This window comes from Hylobates moloch, unplaced genomic scaffold, assembly GCF_009828535.3.
Source record: "Hylobates moloch isolate HMO894 unplaced genomic scaffold, HMol_V3 SCAFFOLD_2, whole genome shotgun sequence".
Classification (NCBI taxonomy): domain Eukaryota; kingdom Metazoa; phylum Chordata; class Mammalia; order Primates; family Hylobatidae; genus Hylobates; species Hylobates moloch.
The window spans coordinates 43,632,326-43,652,271 of NW_026652277.1; the positions used below are offsets into that span (position 1 = coordinate 43,632,326).

The 19,946-nt window shown below is 37.4% G+C and overlaps 1 protein-coding gene across 7 annotated transcripts in view; it reads left to right on the plus strand.

Annotated features, from left to right (window-relative positions):
* The window catches only part of FAM13A (family with sequence similarity 13 member A), a 394,397-nt gene that overhangs the window by 104,061 nt on the left and 270,390 nt on the right, over positions 1-19,946 (plus strand). For all 7 annotated transcript variants that reach the window (XM_058432961.1, XM_058432969.1, XM_032141067.2 and 4 more), the window contains one exon: positions 14,125-14,302. In XM_058432961.1, coding sequence (XP_058288944.1) covers positions 14,125-14,302 — 178 coding nt within the window. The remainder of the gene's footprint in view (positions 1-14,124; positions 14,303-19,946) is intronic.

The following is a 19,946-nucleotide window of genomic DNA, read 5'->3' on the forward strand; positions in this document are numbered from 1 at the left end:
AATCATTTTACCATAAAGACACATGCATGTGAATTTTCATTTTCAGCACTATTCACAATAGCAAAGACATGGAATCAACCTAAATGCCATCAATGACAGATTGGATAAAGAAAATACGATACATATACACCATGGAATATTATGCAGCCATGAAAAAGAATGAGATCATGTCTTTCATGGGAACATGGATGGAACTAGAGGCTATTATCCTTGGCAAACTAACATCGAAACAGAAAACCAAATGCTGCTTGTTCTCACTTACAAGTGGGAGCTAAATGATAAGAACTTATGAACACAAAGAAGTAAACAACAGACACTAGGTCTACTTGAGGATGGAGGGTGAGTGGAGGGAGAGGAACAGGAAAGATAACAGTTGGGTACTGGGCTTAATATCTGGGTGATTAAATAATCTGTGCCAAAAAAAACCATGACATGAGTTTACCTATGTAACAAACCTTCACATGTACCCCAGAACCTAAAATAAAAGTTAAAAAAAATAATAATTTTCTAGAAAGCTTAGAAAACTTTCAGAGATCAAGTCACATTGCAGGCCAATAAAATCATTAGGGGGATGGAACATGGGCATCCATATTTTTAAAGTAATCTAAATTCCCAATGCTTATGTCCCAACTCAGCCTTCACTCCTGTCCATTGCTTTCTTGGTTATAAAAAGAAAAGTCATTTTATTGTGATTCTCCTCATTTTTTCTACTTTTAAGCTTAAAATTGGTCTCCTTACCCTTTCTCTATTCTAACTTCCCTTTCTCTGCGAATATTTACAAAAGAGTTACAGAAGAATAAGTGTACTTACCTGCCTAATGATTGGAAAAGGGAAGGAAAAGGGAAAAAAGAAATGAAACTTGGAGTTAAGAGGAAGATTTCAAAATCCTTGCCCAAATTAATTGAAACTGTGCTTGAACTTTCTCATCGTTGGCTAAGTTGATAACACAAGATGAGCTGGATTCGGTGGCTCACGCCTGTAATCCCAGCACTCTGGGAGGCTGAGGTGGGTGGATCACTTGTTGCCAGGAGTTTGAGACCAGCCTGGCTGACATGGCAAGACCCTATCTACTAAAAATACAAAAATTAGCCAGGCCTGGTGGTGCACGCCTGTAATCCCAGCTACTCGGAAGGCTGAAGCATGGGAGTTGTTTGAATCCGGGAGGTGGAGATTGCAATGAGCTGAGATTACACCATTGCACTCCAGCCTGGGCAACAAAGTGAGACTCCATCTTACAAAAAAGAAAAGAAAACACCAGCAGACCCTGGCCGGGTGTGGTAGCTTATGACTATATAATTCCAGCACTTTGCGATGCCAAGGTAGGAGGATTGCTTGAGGCCAGTAGTTTGAGACCAGCCTGAACAACATTGTGAGACCCTGTCTCTACAAAAAAAGAAAAGAAAACCAGCAGATCCCTACCATACCCTTTGGCAGCCCTCAGTTCTTTCTCAGAATGAATAACTTTTAACTGGTTTAGCTGTTGTTTTGGTATTTGCTTCCATTTGATAATATAGTGTTAAATCTTGATTGCTCACTTTCAGATATCTCACCACTTCTGCTTAAAAAATAGATGGAATTCACTCTGTTGCCTTGCCACTTACTCCAAACAATTTCTTCGAATATTGATATATCACAAATTTAGTTAAATTTGTAATTAATGTGTGACTGAATAATTATGTAAGAGGGTATATGGTGTGTGAGATATTTTCTGACAATATTTGTCTTTTTTTTTTTTACTTACATGTATATATTTTTTTCTTTTTTCGCCACTCATTCTGTCACTCAGGCTGGAGTGCAGTGGTATGGGATCTCGGCTCACTGCAACCTCTGCTCACTGCAACCTCTGCCTCCCGCACACCTATAACCATGATTCTGCTGCCTCAGCCTCCTAGGTGTCTGGGATTACAGGTGTGCACCAGCATACCTAGCTAATTTTTATATTTTTAGTAGAGACAGGGTTTCCCCATGTTGGCCAGGCTGGTCTTGAACTCCTGAACTCAAGTGATCTGCCCACCTCAGCCTCCCAAAGTGCTGGGATTACAGGTGTGAGCCACCATGCCCAGCCCACTTAATAATTTTCTATAAACTTGATGCAGTTTTTTTTTTTTTTCCAAATTGCTCCAACAACTCCACTGTTAACTTAAAAAAAAAGTAAGTAATTTATCCATTCTTTATTTCTGTGGTGATTCCTCTTTGGGGCCCTTTTTATTTTCTGCTCCCACCTGTATTGGTTGTAGATGTCATCTTGAGTTTTCCCTCACCAGTGTTTTTTCCTGGACCTACTATTTCCTGGAGTCTTTTTTCTACCCATTATGTTAAACATTCCATGAGTTCCTTCAGATTGGAAAGTATTTTCTTTTGGTCTTGGAAATTTTCTTGTATTATCCTTCCTGTATTATAGTTTCTTTAAATGAGTTATCACTGTCTTTTAATTCTGTTTTCTGTGAAATTTCCTGATTTATTTTCCTGCCAAACTTATTTTTTTATTTTAGCTTTTCTATTTTTAATATCCAAAATAATCTTGCTTTTGATTCCTCTTGCAAAACACCATACTCTTTTAGAACATTCTCATCTTACTTTTCCGAGGATACTAACAATGGTTTGTTGTTATGTTGTACTTGTTTAAATTTTCTTCTTTTCTCTGTATTATCTGTTTATGGGTTTTCTTTTTGTCTTTACTCAAACATAAAGTGATTCTTAGCTGTTTTGATTTGAGGATAACATTTTGTAAATGGGATCAGGGGCTTGTCTCTTGGCATACTTCACTTTGGAAGGATTAGATAGAAAAATGAGAAATTTAGCTGTGTCATTTGGGGATGCCCAAATGTCAGTATGTGAACATCTTTTTCTCTTCAGCTACTGAGTTCATCAAGAGCAGGGCTTGGGGGAGGTGGGAAGTAGTATGCTTACTTCCCATCAGTAAGGAAATAATGACTCCTTATTTCTTAGCAGACTTTTCACAAATCTCACATTTTCAAATGTGTTTCTCGTGCTAGTCCTTAACTATCTCAGGTATTCAAGAATCCTTTGATATTACCCGGAGACTAAGCCTCAGCACTCCTGTCTGAGCACATGCCTGCCTGGATGCAGGCGGTGTTGGAGGACTTGCCGAGCCTGACAGGCTTGTAAACAGTCTGTTTCCAGTCACTTGCATCCACTTCCAAATGTCTTTAAAATCTCATACTCTGCTGTTTTCTCTGCTGTTCTTTTTTTTTTTTTTTTTTTTTTTGCCGTTGGGTGCTTACACTTTTTAAGTATTATTTTACTGTCATTTCAGTGGAGCCTTGGGAAGACTAGATAAACACATATAATCGATCCGTCTCTTTAAATGGAAATTGTCCCTTGCTTTTTTTTTTTTACCCCCACAACCCATATTTGATTTTAAATGAGACAGAATTTTATAATAGCAGCTGTGCAAACAACATGTGAGAGTTAAGTGCCTGTGAATTTTATCAAATGCTTATGAGCATTTGATAATTTAGACAGTAACTGTTTTTCTTAAGAAAACCACCCTAATAATAGGGCCATTTTAATCAGCACAGTGGCTAATTGTAAATAAATCTAATTTAATAAGCTAATTTGTACCTAGGCCTTAGGGCTTTCTCTTCTTCATTATATGAGGAACTCACTAGATACCTTGGAGTCAAGCCTGTCTTTTATCTACACTATCTTGATGCCATCTGTATTGTGTTGAGATTAGCTGAGTGGTTTCGACTTGCAAATTTTACAGTACCACGTGAATAAATGTTGGCCAGATACTAGTTATGAATTGTCATTTCTTGGATAGTATGAACTCCATAACAAGCATATGACATATTTCCTTCCCTAGGGTAATTTCTTTTTACTGGGAAGCTTCTTTTCTTTTGAAATTACTCAACTTACACAAATATCTGTTTCTGTGAGAAACAGAATCATTATATTAAACTGCAAAATTTAACCTTTCCATTTTCAGTGTGTATCTTTTGGGTTTTCTATAAGCAATGCCAAACATATACACTATTCTTTTTTTCTAAGTAAAGACTTAAACCCAGAGCAAAATTAAAGGTTTGATATCTATGTATTTGCCCAAGCTACCAATCAATCAGCAGCACAAAGCCTCCACTGGAATAAATTGGAAATGTGGTGGCAGGAAACCCAGGTTTCCACAGATGACTTCATACATTTTGGCAATGTTCCAATTGGACTGCTCTCATCCAGATCCATGTGACAGGAAGAACCTTATTTGTATCTATAACCACCCATGACCTCTGAGATTGTAGATCCTGATAACTAGATGATCTTTTCTTTGCTGGGTACACATATGCATCTTTATTTTCCTTATATGGCCTTTGACTCTGTGAGATAGTATTAACTAGTGAGTGAGGTTGTGCAAGCTTGGAAAGGGAAGGCATGACTGAGCAAATTATTCCATATAAGAACAACTCATCTTAAAACATGATTGTGTGCACATGTGTGCGTGCATATGTACATTTGTTAAAATCTTCCGTCTACTGTCATGTTTTAGGCTATTCTCTTTATCCTTGAGGGCTTATTATTTTTAAAAAAATTGTCATTTTAGTGGGATATTAGGAGGAAAAGTAAGTACACTCATCTTTAACTGAAATGATCTGTCATCTTTATCTGAAAGGTCTCCTCTGACTTTCTTTTCCCATGCTTGATTTTTTCCCATGCTTGATTTTGAAGTCAACAGAATTTCTTTATAACAGCTTTATTGGTATATAAATTACCCACGATAATTTGACTTTCTTAAAGTGTACAATTCAGTGGTTTTTTATCTATTCACAAAATGCAACCATCACCATTATCTAACTTTCGAACATTTTTATGACCAAGAAACTCTATGCCCATTAGCAGTCACTCCCCATTCCTCCCTCCTCCCACCACCCACATCCTTAGGCAAAGACCAGTCTACTTTCTCTCTATAAACATTTGCTTCTATGGACATTTCATAAATGGAATCACACGGTATGTGGTACTTTGTGACTGGCTTCTTTGATATAGCATAATGTTTCAAGCTTCATCTGTGGTGTCACATATATCAGTACTGCATTCCTATGGCTGGTTAATATTCTGTTGTATGAATATACCATATTTTACTTGTCCATTCATATGTTGATGAAAATTTGGTTATTTCCATTTTTTTGCTTTTATGAACATTTATGTACAAGTTTTTGTGTGGATATATGCTTTCATTTCTCTTGAGTATCTACCTATAATTGCTATATTGTAACTTTATTTTGAGTAACTATTTTCTAACATAGTTTTAGAAAGATTATAGGCTTGAAGAGGAAAAGCGGGATACCCAGCAGCTCCAAGGCCAAGAAGAAGCCTATTGGGGATATTATGGAATTAATTGTGAGCTGGGTGAAATCCTCAGTATGTTCCTTGTTTTTTTAGTAATGCTTTTATGTTGGAAGAAGAAAAGACATAGTCAACAAGTGAGTTATTTAAAAAGTATACAACTTGTATTAATAGAAAATCAATCTACATAAAAAATATTAAAAATTTGGTTGAAGAGTATCAGTTGAAGGATTGCCAGATGATTAACCTGCTAGCGACCTACAGCTCTCCCCTAACTCTGTCGAGCCGTGTTTTGAACACCTGCTTTACTGAACCCATGGAAATAATCAACCTTTTACAATGAGTCCATAAACAATTTGAGGCCCTTAAGGGAGAAAAGAGGGGTAAGAGGACATACAAATAGGCTTAAGTAACTCTGGGCTTGGTTTAACTCATATGACACCAAATCCACTTACAGGCCACTTATAGCTGAGCATTTAACCAGTAGTGCTTAGAAAAAAACCAACTGGTGGTAGTATGATTTCATCTGAAACTATATATTTACTGTACTTGGCCCATTTAATGTAGTACTAGATTTATGGAGAAAGCCTAGTTTTATTAGCTGAGATACTGCCAATATTGTTTCAGATTAGCATTTTACATTGAGGCTCTCTGTCCTATATGCTATTTGTTTTTTCCAGTCTCCTCGGTACATAAATTCTCATACAAGTAAGTTCTTCAGCTGCTAAATGCTTGTGTCTAAACTTTAGTGTAGATATGAGGTTCCAGCTTTATAATTTAGACTATTTTATATTTTTATGTACACCACCTGTCCCCTACCCAATAAATACTCACAAAATAAATATGCTGAGATACTATTTAGGCATTATCAGGAGTTTGTTTTGGCTATAGGACTAAAGTGTAAAATATCACCTGATTCTTTGTTCTTCCTGCAGGCCTTTGCTCATACTTGAACATGCAGGTTCTCTCTGGGAACAGGAGGATCACTATAAATATTGACTAATTTGGCAATAAACATACCTCTGCATTTTGCAGAATCTAATCAGAATGATAAGATTTGTAGTTTCACTAATAACCTCTAAGAATAGATGGTAATTTATTAATTTTTATTAGTCACTTTATCAGCCTGCCCTTTGAGAAATTTGTGTGAGGCATTTGAGAACCATATCATGGTCATGAGGTTGTAAGAGATTTGTAAGAAACATAACCCCTCCTTTTGCATAGGACAGTGAAATTCTGTTGCCTATATAAGCTTGTCATCACTCCAAAGAAGTGATTCCAGTCTCGTGGAATGAAATGCGGAGGTAAAACCCAGTCTGATTCTGTACAGCTGGCATTTCATGATTAATGATTATTTTTCTCATTCTTCTGTAAAAACATATTTAGAAAGAAATATAATTCATGTTTTGTTTATTCTTATGTAGTTTATATTTTGTGCTCATGCAGCCTTATAGGCTTCTATTAAAATTTTATTTCTCCACAAGCCTTGAGAATTTACAAAGCTATAGTTTCTCACCAATTAATTAAGATTCCCACCTCTCCACTACACAACAGATTTGCTTATTGATTGATTGATTCAGGAAACATTTCTTAAATATTTACATACATGAGACATGGTGTTAGCTGCTCTGTAATAATGATAACAATAATAGCTAACTTTGTAAGAGTATGCTGATCAAATTGTATGTTATGAGGTCCTAGGCACTTGGATTTAAATTGTAGCTCAGCTATTTGCTACCTGGGTGAATGTGGACAGGCTAATCAATCTCTCTATTTCAGTCTAGTCATCTCCAAATGGGGAACTACTAGATTCCTATTGCTACCATAACAGATTGCCACGAACTTAGTGACTTAATGCATTGCAAATTTATTATCTCACTGTACTGTGGGTGAGAAGCGTGTGGGCTCAACTGGTTCCTCTACTCTAAATCTCACAAGGCCAAAATCAAGGTGACAGTCTAGGCTCCTGTATGACTGTTCTGGGTGTTCTGGGGGGAATCTACTCCCAGACTCATTCACATTGTTGGCAGAATTCAGTTCCATGCAGTTGTAAGGCTGAAGTCTCTGTTTCTTTGCTGGTTTCTCAGTTTCTAGAGGCTGCCTGTGTTATCGAGTTTATGACCTCTCTTAATCTGCGAAGTCGGCAACAGCTCATTATACTATTAATATCTAATAGATTAGCAAGTTTTCATAAAACATTTTGTGAGGTTTAATGAGACAGAGGGAGGGGGGAAGCTACTTTGACAAATCTGGCACCATGAGGCTAAGTATTTTGGTTGTCTTAATGGTTGACCTTCTCATGGCTCTGAGATATATCATGATAGAGATTAGCATTTTGTCAGTTACTTTATATTATTCTTTCCTTGAGGCTAAGATTATGAGTACAGTATAACTTCATGGTCACTGAAAAGTCCAGGCATGTGACAAACACTAGGATACATGTCAAGATTAGAGTTAGGTGCCATCCTGTGATGTATCTTGTGATACAGGTAGAGCATTGCTGATTATAATTATAATTTTTTTTTTTTTTAGTGAGAGCAAATATTTGTCACATGGTTCAATGTTTGCTGCTTAACCTGGAACAAAAGTATTTATGGTACAGTTTTCAAGTGCTGAGTAGATTTCTCTGTATGCTATGTATACTATGCTAGTTGAATGTTTGAATTTTAGCTTGAGAAATGGGTCAAATGCAGCCAACAACAAATGAGAACTTTCAAGAAAACTTGAATAATTTGAAGTAGCACTTTTCACTAATGGAGAGAGATAGTTTTTGTCCTAAGAAAAGATTGATGTCAAGGAAAATGATGATTATTTTAATTGTGAACCATTATTTCCATCTGCAAAGTTTTCTTAGAATTTTTGGACTTATGAATTATAGCATATGATCCTAGTTTTTATTCCAATTTAATAAGTTTAAAGCAGTTAACATGTTAATACATCTGCAGAGGTGCATTTCACTTCTGTTTCTGAGGCCCGTGTATGGAATTTTATTGCTGAGTGTCCTTTCTCTGTGACCACTAAAGGAGCTTTTTCTTCTATTTAGGTACTATCTGTAATCTGATTCCTACGTAACAGTAATATTCCATCCAACTCAGCAAATTCTATAAATGGACTAAATTATTCCACATTTCTTTAAAATATATTTGAAATGTAGAAGTACTGTATTCCTATGTTAGTTTGTCTTACTGTGTGTCTTAAAAATGTGTATCATTCTTTAAAACAATGTCTTGAGCTCTTTTAATATGCAAGGCATGGAGGGTGTTTAAAAGATGGTTGAAACTCAACCACCAACTCTAAAAGAGCTTATATTTGCCAGTTTATAGATTTTTTTTTTTTTTTTAACTTTAGCTGGAGACATCAACTACATTTCAAGGAGACCTTCCTGGCAATCTTATTTATAATCTCTATCACTAGCCTTCACCCTGGTCCAGGTACTCCCAATTCCCCTAGCCCTGTTACTATATTTATTGCCTAATGTCTCACCTGCTAGATGGTAGGCTCCATGAGGGTAGGGATTTTCTGTTTATTTTATTTACGGATTTATCTCAAATGCTTAGAATGGTGCCTGGAACAGAGTCGTCACTCAATAAATGTTTTCGGAATGATTAAATGAATAAAACAACTTCCAACATAAGACAAATTTAAATTGCATTCTGAATCTGCCCCCATGTCTAACCATCCCATCAGCATCAGCCTGATCCAGGCCCCAGGCCCTTTCCTTCGGGATGGTTACAGTAGCCTCTTAAGTAATCTTGCTGCTTTCAACTGTGCCCCTACAGTCTAGACTCAGCAGAGCAGCCAGAGTGGTCCTCAAGGCACATCATGTCTCCCCACAGCTCAAAACCCTCACACAGGAAACAAAACAAAACAAGAAAAGACCATAGCTTTTAGTCAAATTTAGTCAGACAGTAATGATCTGTCCTTTCCCTCTCTACATTGTCTCCCCATTTCATCTCCTGCTACTCTCTCCACCCACCACCACTTGGCCCCAGCCCCAGTACCTCCACCTCAGGCCCTTTGCGTGTGCTGTTTCCTTGCCTACTACACACTTCCTTATTTATTTCAGCTCTGCTCAAGTGTCATGGTATCAGAGGGGCCTCCCTGACCATGTTGAGTGAAATAACATCTTGTACCCTGACATCACTCTGCTTTACTCCACTTTATCCTGCTTTCTATTTCTTCATAGCATGTATGTTACCACTTTACATATATTTTAAACATTTTTTAATTGTCTGTCCTCCCCTCGATTAGAATATGTTTCATGAAAGCGTGGAGTTTGCTTTTGTATTAGTCAGAGTTCTCTGAAAGGACAGAACTAATGGAATAGATTGATATATGGCTTATTAAGGAGTATTGGCTCACATGATCACAAGGTGAAGTCCCATAATAGCCCATCTGCAAACTAAGGAGCCAGGAAGCCAGTCTGAATCCCAAAACCTCAAAAGTAAGGAAGCCCACAGCACAGCCTTTAGTCTGTGGCCGAAGGCCCAAGAGCTCCTGGAAAATCCAAGGGTCCAAGAGTGGGTCTGGTGTAAGACCAAGGGTCCAAAAGCTGAAGAACTTGAAGTCTGATGTTCAAGGGCAGGAAGCATCCAGAACGGGAGAGAGATGGAGGGCAGAAGACTGAGCCAGTCTAGTCCTTCCGTGTTCCTCTGCCTGCTCTTATTCTAGCTGCGCTGGCAGCTGATTAGATGGTGCCCACCCAGACTGAGGGTGGGTCTGCCTCTCCCAGTCCACCGACTAAAATGTTAATCTCCTTTGGCAACACCCCCACAGACACACCCAGAACAATAGTTTGCATCCTTCAATCCAGTCAAGTTGGCACTCAATATTAACCATCACAGCATTGTTTAATGCCTTCCCCCGGTGTTAAAGAATGTTAGACACATAGAAAGTGTATGATAAACATCATACATAGTGTGCAACAAATATACATTTTGGATTCATGTAAACAAAAATAGAAGCATTGGGAACTTTTATAATGTGAGACCTTAAGTGAGCCATCATAATTATCAATATAAATATAAGAACATCAATGTATAAGGCAGTGTTTATTGTATTTAGAGATCAATAAATCAAAAAATAAAGCCATAGCAAAGTAATTATTAGGAATTTTTTTTTTTTTTTTTTTTTTTTGACAGGGTCTCACTCTGTCACCCAGGCTGGAGTGCAGTGGTGTAATCATGGCTCACTTCTGCTTTGACCTCCTGAAGCTCAAGCGATCCTCCCATTTCAGCCTCCCAAGTAGCTGGGACTACAGGCATGTGCCACCACGCCCAGCTAATTTTTGTATTTTTTGTAGAGACGGGGTTTCGCTATGTTGCCCGGGCTGGTCTCAAACTCCTGGGCTGAAGCAATCCGCCCACCTTGGCCTCCTAAAGTGCTGGAATTACAGGCATGAGCCACCACACCCTGCCAATTATTATGAGCCTTCTTTCTCGCAAGCATCAGAAGGCATCTTCCTAATAGGCACATTTGTACCACCACTGCCCCCATGCTGCTACCCTAGGCATTCTTCTACAAGCCTCCTCTGAAGGTGTTGAGCAGTTATTATTCTCATATGTAGGAAATCTTATTTGTAGGGTTGCAGCAGGCTGGCAGTAATGGCAATATTTACCAGATATTTCCGGAAACACTTTACAAAATGCAGATACATAATTAACCTGCATGAAAAGAGATGAGGCAAAATGTTATGCTAATAAATTAAGGTCTTTACTGTACTGTCAGTATATTTGAACAGGGATTCAAGAGGTAAATTATAAATGTGGGTGTGCTGCTGTCAAAGCCACTGATGTAGAGGACACTCATATCCTTGCCCAGTGGGTGAATCCAGGAATCCATGAATCTATCTTCCATCACAGGAAACAAAAATGCTGTGGAAATGGAAGGAGGTAGATCTAAGATATTTCTCAGTTACTTTTGACTTTTCAGAATATATTTTCTGATTCTTCCATTCAGGCCATAAACGATTTTTTTTTTTTGAGGCAGGGTCTTGCTTGTTGCCCAGGCTGGAGTGCAATAGCACAATCTCGGCTCACTGCAACCTCCACTTCCCAGGTTCAAGCAATTCTCCTGCCTCAGCCTCCTGAGTAGCTGGGATTACAGGTGCCATGCCACCATGCCTGGCTACTTTTTGTTATTTTTAGTAGAGACAGGGTTTCATCATGTTGGTCAGGCTTGTCTTGAACTCCTGAACTCGTGATCTGCCCACCTCGGCCTCCCAAAGTGCTGGGATTACAGGCGTGAGCCACTGCGCCCAGCTGCCATAAATGATTTTATGTCATTTTGCTAAACATGAAACTCTCTAAATACATCTGTCTCCCTTCCCATTGTTTGCCTGTTTTATTTCCTGGAAAAATTGTTTGTCGTATTTCAGAAATTGGAAAATGATGAAAATGCTGCTGCTTTTTCAAAGATGTTATTGTCATACATTCATAACTATTTTGAATCTTCATTTTATTAGACCTGGTATCTTTACACATTGCCTGCCTTATGGTTTGAGGTTTCATTTCAGAGCCAGAAGGCCAGAGGCTGATTATCAAGGCTGTTGTAATGCTGTTGCTTGTATCTTTAAATGCTGACAATCAGACCATAATTTTAAACAGAGAGCAAACACCCATGAAAACATCCCATAGACTCACTTTGAATTAGTCACCATAAAAAAGAAGGCAGAACATTTTCTCTTGGTTCATTATTTGTTTATTTTCATAATATAAAGGCATGAGAAATGGGTATCTCCAATTAGTTCTTAATCACTCCAACTTAATTATTTCAATATCTTATATATCCCTGCTATTTAAGGTCATAGTGCAGTGGAAAATAGTCATTATAAACAGTACAATGTAGGTCACATAAGTAGTAGGTAGCAGAACCAGGTTCCTCACTGCAGAAATGACTTGAGCCTTCATTCTGATCTTGGGCTCTGAAGCCTCTCAGTGTCGCTGTGTCTGATTTGCTGTATGTTTTCACTTCCTGTCTGTAGCATTATGTTATCCAGGTGCTTTGTAACACTGATTAATTCTCTGATTTTGTATCTCATTTCCCTCATTTTTCTGTTTCTTCTTCACTTAACTGGCTAAAGCTGACTTATGTAGGCAATACAACTGCTTATTAATTATAATTGAATTACATTTTTATTCTCTTAGATGTCTGTTAAAGCAATGGATTATAGTCATTCCTCTAAACTGCTGTATTTGTTATAAAATATTTTTATTTTCTTCGGAGAGAAAGCATTATACAAAGTCACAAAACTTAGCAATTTTACTGTATTTAAGTATTGGCAAAACAAATCTTTGAGACTTGAGAGAAACTTCATATGTATGCCTATGAATTTTGATATATCGTTAGACATTTTGGGGTGTATGCTGGGTTATTAGTCTTTCGTATGAGAAATACATACCAAATTCAGAACTGTATGACATGTTAGATATTGTTAAAGAAAAAGTTATTCTGGCCGGGTGTGGTGGGTCACGCCTGTAATCCCAACACTTTGGGAGGCCCCAGCCTGGCCAACATGGTGAAATGCCATCTCTACTAAAAATACAAAAATTAGCCGGTCATGGTTGGTGCGTACCTGTAATCAATCCCAGCTACTCAAGAGGCTGAGACAGGAGAATCGCTTGAACCTAGGAGTCAGAGGTTGCAGTGAGCTGAGATTGTGCCACAGCACTCCAGCCTGGGTGACAAGAGTGAGACTCCTTAAAAAAAAAAAGAAGAAGAAGAAGAAGTTATTCATTCTGACACCTATTAAAGAATGGTAAGGCAATCTTTATTCAGGACTATTATGATAGCTAGAGGGACTACTGCATTTGGGGTTTTGCAGCGGGGCAGAGAGATTGGGCTCAACTTGGAATACAAGGGAAAGTGGGAATTACATGACCATATACCAGGGTTGGAATAGGCAGCAGTCAGTGGGTGGAAAATTACTAAGAGGAAATCTCAAGGGTCAGGAGAGATTATGGCTAAACAGACCTAACAAGTTTCTTGCTGAAGGCAGGCTAAGGTGATCGGACATCATTTGGAGGTTGGTAGGAAATGAGTAATTTGGTCAGATATGGAGGGTTATCAGATGTGAAGGGTGGGGATCTTGGCTGAACTGACTTAGCAGTATTCTTACTAAAAGAGGACTCTTGAGGACACGCCCAGAACAGGGCTTAGTTGAAAAAAAGCTCAGAGAAGTCTGACTAGAGATTGGTCAAGGAGATAATCTTTGTCAAGATTAAAAAGCTGTTTAGGAATTAAAAGTTTCCTTCAGTTTTCTCTGTGTACAGTATCTTGATCACTAAGTTTAGCATCCCCCATGGTGTCCCTTGAAGGTCTCTCATATCAAATTTTACTCAAAAGAATCCTGGTTTTGACAAACTTGAAGACAAAAATCAAATGGAAGATTCCACTGTGGATCAAAAACCTAACCATTGTCTTAATTTGGGGACGAAAACATTAAATTGAAACACAGACCCATTTGGTGCACTGAACAAACCTTGTGGTTTTTTTGCATAAGTTAGTAATTTTTTTTATTATTATTATTTTTTATTTTGAGACGGAGTCTCGCCCTGTCGCCCAGGCTGCAGTGCAGTGGTGCAATCTCGGCTCACTGCGAGCTCCGCCTCCCGGGTTCACACCATTCTCCTGCCTCAGTCTCCTGAGTAGCTGGGACTACAATAAGTTAGTAATTCTTTAACATAAAGTCAAATACGCAAGGCCTATCTCAGTCTCTCAAGAGTTTTTTTCTGAATAAAATGTTAGAATGTATTACACCTATGTGCTTTTGTTGTTGTTACTGTGAAATATACCTGAGAACATTTTTATTCTTTTTTTTTCCAGATGGCAGAAATGATGTTCAGGAGAATAGCTTAAGAGACTTAATAAAAGAGCTGCCGGATACCCACTACTGCCTCCTCAAGTACCTTTGCCAGTTCTTGACAAAAGTAGCCAAGCATCATGTGCAGAATCGCATGAATGTTCACAATCTCGCCACTGTATTTGGGCCAAATTGCTTTCAGTAAGTTAGTGGAGTTTTGCTGTTAATATCATCATGTCCCCCTTTGTGTTTACTACTGTCTGAAATTACTGGGATGTAGAAGCATATTTCAGTCTGAAAATTCAGCCAGCTTATTTTGGAGAAGTTGTATCTTGTTCTTGGGCATGTTAGCCTTGTTTTTCATCCCAATTTGAAGAAGGTAGCTATGCCCTTTTTACAAAACTGTAATTTGCAATAAATCAAATAGCCTTATTTAAAAATCTGGAAATAAGTTATATTTTAATTAAAAGGGGCATTTAAAAAATCTGTAATCAGAAATGTTGATTAGCAGAAAGAGAAGGAATATGACATAGTGAATAATTTTTAAACAGTAATAAAGTTCAAGTTATTGCCAATAGATGGAAAATTATGAACAGACTATGCCAGTATCAGAAAAATATAACCTCAGCTTCATTTACTGGAAATAAACTAGTCTATTTTAGTAGATTCTTTGTTGCTAGCCACAGGAACTTTTGTAACGCTTCCTATTTTATTCTCCTTCTTATTCCATAAAGCTCTTTAATTTTTGATACGTGAAACATGATCCTGCAATCCAGGGACTTTGCTTTTAACTCTCCTATTAATCACCTTTGATATCAAATACATTCCTTCTAGTTAAGAGAGAGAGAACATTTACACTCCAAAAGCTCTCAGAAACTCAGCAACTTTTTTTTTAATAGCATATCTACTTCTCCACTTCATTAATATACAGGCTTATTCAGCTGCCCAGAACTAGTAATATTACAGTCCTCAGAATGACTGTCTAAATATAGATTCTGGCTTAGATCCTAGTGACTACAGGGTTCCAGGTCATTCACAGCCTAATTTGGGTAGAAGTTCTACTGTAATAACTATCCTGATTGTAATTCTAAAGGTGTTAACTTTTAAATAATGGCATTTCATAGGATATGTTAGGGTCTCGTGAATGAATATCTCAGATGCAGGATCCACTAATTTTTTGTCTTATTCAGAAGCTCAGTGATAGTAAAAAGTCTGTATTTGTTCTTATATTTGCTCTGCCCAGTAAACCTTTGTTTGGTGACTTACATGTGAGAAAGGTGTAAGTAGAAAACTGTTGAATAATTCTGAAACCTAGATTCTAGAAGAGATAAAAATGAATTTGTAAATAGAATGCTTATTTAGTAAGCATTAAACACAGATCCATACCTCATTACTAACTTAGAAATTGGGCTTGATCTGGAATTTCTGGTAATCTGCTCCAGTTAGTCAGAATATCAATAAGTAATGAGTATTTATTATAGGTTCTAATTAGTATGGTTTTACAGTTTTTCTATTGTTGTAAAATATACATAAAATAAAATATACCAATTTAACCTGGTTTGTTCTTTTTGAGACAGTCTTGCTCTGTTACCCAGGCTAGAGTGCAGGGTTATGATCTCAGCTCACTGCAACCTCCACCCTCCGGGCTTAAGCAATCCTCCCACTTCAGCCTCCTGAGTAGTTGGGACTACAGGCACATGCCACCATGCCCAATTAATTTTTGTATTTTTTGTAGAGATGAGGTTTCACCATGTTGCCCAGGCTGGTCTCGAATTTCTGGACTCAAGCAATCTGCCTGCCACGACCTCCCTAAGTGCTGGGATTACGGGCATGAGCCACTGTGCCTGGCCAACTCAGGTGTTTAAACTAATGCTTAGCTAGTTTTAGTATTCTTGACAAATTCCATTTACCTAACAGATCAGTCATTTAATGTAGCTTTTTTTTTTGAGACAGAGTCTGGCTCTGTCGCCCAGGTTGGAGTGCAGTGGTGAGATCTCAGCTCATTGAAACCTCTGCCTCCTGGGTTCATGCAATTCTCCTGCCTCAGTCTCTTGAGTAGCTGGGATTATAGGCGCCCACCACCATGCCTGGCTAATTTTGGGGTTTTTAGTAGAGACGGAGTTTCACCATGTTGGCCAGGCTGGTCCCGACCTCCTGACCTCAAGTGATCCTCCCGCCTCCACCTCCCAAAGTGCTGGGATTACAGGCCCGACCCTCATGTAGCTTTTGAAATGTATGTGGTATAAGGTTATACAATAAGTCATTTAAATTTTTAAATTTTCTTGTCTGTTGTTACATCTTCTTTCTCTTTTCTAATGTTATTTTTTGCCTTCTCATTATCTTGGCCAGAGTAGCCAAGCATTTTGTCTATTTGTTATTCCTCTCGAATAATCCATTTTTAACTTTATTGAATACATTTGCCTTAAAATTTTTCTATTTCATTAACTCCTATTTTCATATTTATCAATTTACTAGAACTTAACTGGTTTTTTCAAGCTTTTCCCCTGTTTTCATAATATGAAAAATTTCAGTCATACAATTTGAAGGAGCGTAATGATTATACATTTTCTCATTAACTAGATAAAACAAATGCACTTTTTCTCTGTATATATGTAAATATGTTTTTTTGTTGAATCATTTGAAACTAAGTTGCAGACCTCAGCTATTTCACTGTTAAATACTTAATCATGCATCCTTAAAAATGAGGAATTTTTGCTACATAACCATAATATACCTTATTATGCCTAAGAAAATGGACAATTCCATCATATCATTTGGAGAGTCCATTCAAGTATCCCAATTTGTCACAATTTATTTTTCTCAGAAGAGGATCCAATGGTTCATCCATTCTACTTGGTTGTTAGGCCTCTTTAGTATGTCTTAATAAAGACAGTCCTTCCATATGTGCACACCCATGTGCAGGGTGCCCACACTGTTTTGTTTGTGTTTAACCACAACTTTTTTTTTCAACCACATTGACTTTTGAAAAAAAATTTAATTTAATGTTAAGTTCCTGGATACATGCGCAGGATGTGCAGGTTTGTTACATAGGTAGACATGTGCCATGGTGGTTTGCTGCAACACCTAGGTGTTAAGCGCAGCGTACATTAGCTGTTTTTCCTGATGCAACCACATTGAGTTTTTAAGAAACCAGACATCATCCTGTGGAGTATTGTACAGTGTGGATTTGTCTGATTATTTTCTTGTGGTGTGGTTAAGTCGTTTTTCTATCCTCTGAATCTACTATAATCTATAAGTGAGATATAAAATCTTAGTTATATTCAGATTAAGTTTTTTGGCCAGAATACTTCGATCAGTGATATTGTATCCTTAATGTTGCATCCCATTAGAAGCCATGTAATGTTAAGTTGTCTCACACTTATTGATGCTTAGTTTGCTTTGTTAGTTAAAGTCACCACTTTCAAATCTCTCTATTGTAAGGCTGTGGCACTCCCTTTGCAATTAGCAAGTAATTCATTAGGTGACTACTTGGGCATCATGCAAATGTATGTTCCTCCCAATACACTCTCAGTTTGATTGTCTATTGAAAATCCTAGCCTGATTCAGTTTTTTCTTTTTGGGATGTAGAATGTTGATTTTTAAACTCTACTGGTATTTTTTTCTTTTTCTTTTAGTGATATTCTTCTATAAAGAAGAGCTTTCCTTTGTCAGTGGGGGAATGAACAACATTAAATTTTCCTGTGCTCAAATTATCCCAAATTTGGCAGTTGTGGGAGTCCCTTTAGGCAGGCAACTGTGTCCTTTTGACAAAACCCTGTAATAGTATTTCTATCTTTCTAGCTAAAGATGATGTCTCAGGATGGAATTAACCATTTCTCTAAGGGGCTTTGGTTTCTTTTATGGAAGAATTACATTTAGAAGCCAAGATCTGGGTGCTAAGTTATTTGCATCTAGGTCTTAATGACTTCTAGAGCAAGGAAATTAATAAAGAAATGAATACTTGAATGATGGAATGACTGAATGGAAGAAATAATGGATTTATATTGATATTTTGAGTTTAATTTTAACATAATATTCTCTCTTAACAACTTTGATTTCATATTTGTATCTCTATACTCTGACAGTGAAAATCTTGCTTCCTAAAAAATAAGAATATTTATTTGCTTTTCTCCATAATATACATAAAATGTGTATTTTATGTATAGATATAAGTAAAGTGTCACAACATCAGGGAAACCACTGAGTAATGTTTAAGACATCCTGGCAGTCCATATTGTCCCTATATCTGGCTAAGAGTATGCATTCAAAGTAAAGGGTTGTTGTCTTCACCATTTGGCATATATTTGAGTTCACTTGTTTCAGTCCATTTCCAATTTTAGAATGCAGAGCTTCTTTTCCTTTTCAATGTAATTTTGTTTAAATTTTTATAACATTTACGTGGCTTAAAAGTGAAAATTGGCCGGGCGCAGTGGCTCATGCCTGTAATCCCACCACTTTGGGAGGCCGAGGCAGGCAGATCACTTGAGGTCAGGAGTTCGAGACCAGCCTGGCCAACATGGTGAAACCACATCTCTACTAAAAATACAAAAATTAGCCAGGTGTGGTGGCAGGTGCCTGTAATCACAGCTTCTTGAGAGACTGAGACATGAGAATCACTTGAACCCGGGAGGTGGAGGTTGCAGTAAGCTAATATCGTGCCACTGCACTCCAGCCTGGGAGATAAGGCGAGACTCAATCTCAAAAAAAAAAAAAAAAAAGTGAAAATTATGTAAAGAGAAAGAGGTTTACTGAGAAGTTTCCCTTTTATCATTATTCTTTCTATACTGTTCAACCTCTTGCTGTCTTTGGAAAACATTTGTATTAGTTTCCGGCTTATACTTCAATGTTTCTTTTGGTAAAAATAAGTGGGTATATGTAGTTATATTTTGTGTATTATGTGATGTCTATATGTGTGCATTCTTATTTCTGTGTCTTCCTTACACTGTTCTTCACTTCGGTTTTTATCTGCAAATCTTAGAGATCATTCCAACAGTTTATTTTTTTTTATTCTTTTTTGTGCTTGTGTATTACTTCATTGCTTGGACAAAGTAAGTTTTAGTCAATGGTACTTTTCTGATGGTCATTTGTTTCCAGTCTTTTACTATTAGATATGATCCCACATCAAATAAACTTGTGCATATGTATCACCAAGATTAATTCCTAAATGTGAGATTTCTGGGTCAAAGAACAAATCCCTCTATATCATTAGAAAGCCCCAATTCCCCTCCATAGAGGATGAGTCAGTGATACATGTCTATTAGCAGCATGTATGAGTGTCCGTTTTTCAGTCTTGCCAAGAGGATTTCATGAAAATTTTGAAGTCTTGCCAGTCTGATAGGTCAGATGTGATATCCCAGTGTGGATTTTTTAAGTTTTAAGAGTTTTATTGAGACACCATTTATATACCATACAATTTGCCGTGTGAAGTATATAATTTGTTGGTTTTGAATAGGTACAGAATTCTGTAACCATCACTACAGTCACTTTTGGAATATTTTCATCACCCCCAAAAGAAATGCTATACTGTTAGCAGTCACTTCCCATTTCTTCCCAATCACTCTGCACAACAACCTGACTCTAGGCAACCACTTATCTACTTTCTGTGTCTGGAGAGTTGCCTATTTTGGGCATTTCATACAAATGGAATCATACAATATATGTTCTTTTCTGACTGGACTCTTTCACTTAGCAAAATGTTTTCAAGGCTCATCCATTTTGTAGCATGTGTCAGTACATCATTCCTTGTATGGCAGAATAATATTTCAGTGTAGAGATATACCAGTTGATGTGTTTATCAACTCATTAGTTGATGGGCATTTGTATTACTTCTAGTTTCTGGCTATTT